Source organism: Nestor notabilis, unplaced genomic scaffold, assembly GCF_000696875.1.
Source record: "Nestor notabilis isolate BGI_N333 unplaced genomic scaffold, ASM69687v1 scaffold24119, whole genome shotgun sequence".
NCBI lineage: Eukaryota > Metazoa > Chordata > Aves > Psittaciformes > Psittacidae > Nestor > Nestor notabilis.
The window spans coordinates 1-5,596 of NW_009942695.1; the positions used below are offsets into that span (position 1 = coordinate 1).

The 5,596-nt window shown below is 45.1% G+C and overlaps 1 protein-coding gene across 1 annotated transcript; it reads left to right on the forward strand.

The window, feature by feature from the left end:
- Window positions 1–4: 4 nt before the first annotated feature.
- AREG (amphiregulin) lies at window positions 5–5,358 on the forward strand (the record flags this gene model as incomplete). The annotated part of the gene is made up of 4 exons (XM_010021530.1): window positions 5–89; window positions 2,645–2,828; window positions 3,280–3,438; window positions 5,271–5,358. Coding segments are annotated over 4 exons (516 nt in total), but the record flags the coding sequence as incomplete, so codon positions are not given.
- Window positions 5,359–5,596: the final 238 nt, after the last annotated feature.

The following is a 5,596-nucleotide window of genomic DNA, read 5'->3' on the forward strand; positions in this document are numbered from 1 at the left end:
GCCCGTCTCCGGTCCCGACTACGAGGAGGATGAGGAGTACGAAGAGGCGCTGCCCGTTCACCAGTACATCGTGGACGACTTGATCCGAGGTGAGGGGGACGCGGCCAGGCGGCAGCGCCGGGCCGAGCAGCTGTCCGTGACCACCGGCTTCTTTCTGGCTTGTCTCTCTTGTAAGGCGGTTGCTGCTGCACTTACCTCATAGAGTACGGAGCAAAAGCGTACTTCTGCTTGGAACTTGCATTCAGAATAGGCTGTCGGGGATGAAAACTTTGCGTGAGTGCCACAAGGGTGTGTGTGGAAGCTGCAGGTTAGCCGATTGCGTGCTCTGCTACTGCTGTCTTGATAAGCCTGATAAGAGGGCTGAGATGGGGTAGCTATCATCTACTTAGCATGGAAGCGTCAGTGAGGTTTGTAAGTGCTGTTTTGCCTTAAAAGTGAGATTTATATCGGGCTGTCTCTCTAGCTCCAAGGATTTTGGGGTTTTTTGTGTGTATGCTGTCTCATGATGGTTTATTTGGGCTGGAGTTGACTGAAATTTCTTGGGAAGCAAACACTTAAACCTTTTAAGTGGCTGTAGGAAAGCTTGTTAAGTGCCTTTCAGGCAATACTTCATTGTTAATAGGTATTGCGTGAATTTATTGGGATTTTTCCACTTATTAAGCTCTGAAGAGATTTTAATAATCTGCCTGACTATAAGGATGAGATGATTTTTTTTTTGTTCTGGCTGAACTGCAATTGTAATACAGGCTGGGAGCTTACAAGTCATTTGAACCTCAGTAGGTGTTAGTAGGCAGGTGCTGTTGCTCTCTAGGGTGGACTTGGCTAAAATGTTTCCTGTGGAAACACCCTGAGACTAGGTGAAGGAGGACCATGCTCCAGATGCTCAGTCTAGGGAGTTAGTGGATCCTTGCTGAAGCTTTTCACGAGTTGAAGACCTCCAGGGTAAACAGGAATGTCAGGGCTATTGAGCAGTTTGGCCTGTAAAACTACTGGCTTGGTGACTTAAGCACTGTATAACTGCGCAGCAGCTAGACTTGTTACCAAAGGTGATTGGTTGGTTTGTAGACCAGCTCTTCTACTTGGCATGAGGTTTATCTGTGGAGCCTTCCAGCTGTTATGATTCAACTGCGGGTGGCTTTCCTGCCTGTGCAACTTGCAGACAGGGACACAGAGATCAAACTGACAAGCTGAGCCTTGAAGAGGAAAGAATGGAAGCAGCCTCAATTATTGCAGTGTGAGCCTAAATGTCAAGTCAAACTGGACAGAACAGGAGCCTCAGCTGTCAGGAGTAAGCTCACACTTCTAGGACAGGAAACCTTACTGCAGGAACAGTGTCCTCATTTACATGTTAATATGGCTTATGCCATTTGAATCCGACTTCTGGTTGCTGAAGGCATTTTTGCTTTTAAGTAACTTCAAGCCAGGCTTGCTAATCTAGAAGTTAAAAAGATCAGATGTCTAGACAACAGTGAGCTACACCTCATTTCTTTTTGCAGGCTCTCTTCACTAGAAATACAGGGTTATGAACTAGTTGGATAGGACACACTAGTTGTGTCCTATTGTGATGATTGCCTGTATGTGTAGTGCTCTGGATAAAATACTGTACTACAGAAAATATTTTCAGTAGGTTTGCGGAGCACAGTAGAGCAAATGAAGTGTTGTAAATGGCTCTAAATGGGTCTTAAGACCTATTCAGTCTCACCTGGTTAACTGTTACTCCTCAATAGCAGAGTGTTGCTTTATGGCTATCAGTGAAGGGATGGTTTCTCCCGAGAACCAGTGTTTTAGCACCTTGCTCTGAGACAATAGCATTGAACTTTGACTGCTACATGGAGCAGCTAAGTACTTCATTCCCCTTAGTCAGTGTCTGGCTTTAGCTTGTTCTCTCCAGCGAAAGGAAGATGATTGCTCTTGTTTAAATCCAAAGGCTACTAAGTCACCAGCATTTTTAAACCACACTCTTATAGAGGTTTCTTAATTGAGATAATGAGGGGCAACAGTAAGCGGGACAACAAATAGCCTGACTCCTGTGGACTATCCTGCCTTCACTCCTTCAGTGCATGCTGCATCTCTCAAAGCAGGAGAACTGGAAATGAGCATCTTCTGATGAAGAAAGCACTGCAGGTTATTTGCGAGAAAGAAGTATGCTGACTAGGATATCAAGCTGTCTTGCCTCTGCAAATGCCCGGGACAATCTAGTAATTTATAATGCCTTTCATCACTGATGCAAATGGAGGGTTTAGAGCGATGGAGGCTGTTAGCCTTGTATCTGGGTTGATACAAAACTAGTGGATGACTTGGCTCAGTGTGAACTTGGTGTTCTTTACAAGCCTTTGCTTGAACCTGTACAGTTTCATTCAAGTATCTTATGCCTTCAACTCTGCTGCTTTTCATCTCTGGTGACTCTTGGCTGCTTTTGGTCTACATTGCACAGGACTTAATGGTGGTAGTGTTATGCTTCATGAGCTAAGTTAGCTGTTCTTCTGGTGGATGTGAAATGCCTAGCTGCATGCTCACCTGCATCCTATGCTTTCCAGTGACAAGTTCTCCTGCAGTGACCATCTCTCTACCCCCACCAAATTCTGTAATTCACTTTTCACACAATATAGCATTCCTAGACTGAGTGATCTTGTCCTTTTTTCAGTTGAACCTGTGGTTAAGCCCAAGCCAACAAAGAGGGGGGGTGAGAAGAATGCCGGCAAATCAAGAAGGAAGAAAAACAAAGGGAAAAACAAAAAGAAAGGGACTCCCTGTGAAATGGAATACAAAAACTTTTGCATCCATGGTGAATGCATTTACCTAGAACATCTGCAGATGGTTACCTGCAAGTAAGTTACTTGTACCTTGTGAGCTAGGTGTGATTGGCATGAGCCAGTAGCATATGAGGGCTTAGAGGAAAAATTGGTGTCAACTCGGCATGGATCCATCTCCTGCCATATTTTGACTGAGAATCTTTCTGCCATGTAAATTAAGTGATGATGGAATCTGAGATGCATAACAAGCCACTGAACTCATCAGTTGGTCATAAACTCAACCCAAAAGAATGAAAAGGCGTGTCTTCCTGAAACATCACGCCCAAACTAATCTCGACGTGTTGAAATGCTGACAAACCTTGTGCTAGCCCAGCGACTGCATTTCATGAACATGCTCTGAAGCGAGCGTCTTGAGATTCATGGGAAACTCTGAAGATGGCTAAGTCAGGTTTGAATGTGTGTGGGTGTCCTTAGCTCCAGGCAGCACTGGAGCTGATAAGCACTTGTGTTAATGTTTGCTTTGCAGGTGTCATCAGGATTTTTTTGGTGAGCGCTGTGGTGAACAGTTCATGAAGACTCAACGGAAGAATGATGTGGCAGACTACTCGAAGACTGTGTTGGTAGTGGTAGCTGTCCTGCTTTCAAGCATCAGCTTCATTACTGTACTTATCATTGTGATAGTGCAGTAAGTATATATATATATATATATATATACACTTATACACACATACTGTTTGGTATCTGCCTAGCTTAAGTGTGAGCGGGATTTCTGTCCAATAGCCCTGAAATGCATATGGGTCATCTGAATTACCTGTGTGGAAGGCATCCAAAAGGGCTGAGTTCTTATCCTGGCTTGGATGGGTGTTGAGGGTAGAAGCAAGGTCTGAGAAGTTAGTAAGTGACTATGTGTTCACTTATTTTCTTGCTGTTGGCTGTGGGCAGCTTGTGACCCTTGATTCTTTTAGACCACAGCCTTTCTGCTCTTGGTACAACTGGAATAGCTACAGTCCTGCAGAACACAAGCAGGAAGTGGAGGAGGAGTGTTAATGCTGACACAACAGTGCCTTCCCTAATCCTTGTGGAGAAGCCTGCAAGACAGCAGTGCTTTCCCTAATCCTGGTGGAAAAGCCAGCAGGCAGTAGTGTAACAGCCTCATGTATAGCTGCTATTCAGCAACTGGGTGCACATCTGGGGGGAAGGAGGTGATGCTCCAACTGTCCATTTATTTACAGAGGTTGATGGGGAAGTGAGGGGAAACAAATGCTGTTACTTAGACTGAGGGGAAGTGAGTGGGGAAACAAATGCTGTTGGTCCCAAATTCTGTGCTGCATGCTGTTAAGATGGAGGGAACAACCATTCCAGCCTAACCAACTGTTGATGGTTGTGTGGTGGGTAATGGGAGTCTGGGCTCCCGTTGTGGGTAAATTAAAAGGCTTCTCTGGGTGCATGTTTTAAACCATACATTGAACTCTTCTTTGCACCTGCTAAAAAGCAGTACGCAGCAGCTTGTGCCTGCCTGTGCCTTTGCTTCTTGCTGGTGTGTTCAGGAACTAGTGCTGAGGTTAGATAGCACAGGAAGCCTGACTCCGGTGTTTCCAGACTACTGGAGTAGTGCTCCAGGTCTAACACTGCAGCTCCACCATGGTAGAGGTTGGGTCACTGTAGGTGAAACTCGGAAGTTGGGCCTAATTTTAGATCTTGATGAACTACATCAGCTGGATGAGGTACATGCTGTGCCCTTTCTTTGCAGTTCAGCAAACAAGGTGTGCATTTGTCATTTTGCTGTTGCTTCGTGTTTAGATCTGAACTTGAGGAATGCTGGGATGAGCACTTGTTCTCTGAACACTGCCTCATTCTTTGCTGCTAGGAGAGATAACCAGTTCTGTAGTGCTGCAAGAGCAAATGATATTTGTTAGTTTCTGGAGTTCCATGGAGTAGCATTGTGTTTATTTCATGCTCTGAACCCTCACAAGCATGAGGTGTGTAGATCATTAATCTATACCTTTGTCCAGAGAAGCTAGATGGTCTGTCTGGAGCAGTCACTGCAAAAGACAGGAGAAATCGCGAGAAAATTATTAAGCAGCTGTGCTTACAATGTGCTCAAGAGTTGCATCAAGGGGACAGGAACTTGAGAAACTTAAGTCCACAGGGCTCTGCTGTGGGGAGGAGGAAGGCAGTCTGGTCTCTGCAAGCATTTGCTAAAGCCACCAGGAAATCTGTCTACCAGAAAGCCACCTGGTCCTTTGCTCAGTTGCAGCAATAAACCCTCTTCATCTTGCTTCCTCATGAGGTTGAAGCTGAGAAGCCCTGGCCCTGTGCAGCAAAACTGCCAGTGCTGAACTCAGGGGCTCCTTGATTTTATGATCAGATATTGCTTGATGCTGGATGTTTAAAAACTGGCTTGCTTGAAGCTTCCTGGTACTGACGAGTTGCCTGAGGATCCAAATGACATGAGTGTAAATGCTGCAGGTGTGTATCAGTGTTCAAAATGACCTCTAACAACCTGCAATTCCACAGGGTCAGGAAAAAGTGTCCTCAGTATGAAGAGAAAGAAGAAAGGAAAAAACTTCGACAAGAAAATAGAAATGGCCACATTGGTGTGTAAATGAGGAAAGAGGAGGTATGAAAGCTGACTTGAAACACCTTTCTGTCCTTCCAGGCTGGAGTTCCCCGTGTGAGCATTGCTTGCATGCTTGGCAAAGCTCCCATTAGGTTTTAATGCTTGAAGTGCCTTGAAACATGTAGATTACATGTGAATGACTGCCTCAATTTGCTGGTTTCTCAAAACCACCTGAGTTGTGCAAGTTCAACAGCTCTGTTAACTTTCTGACTGCTGTCTTGAA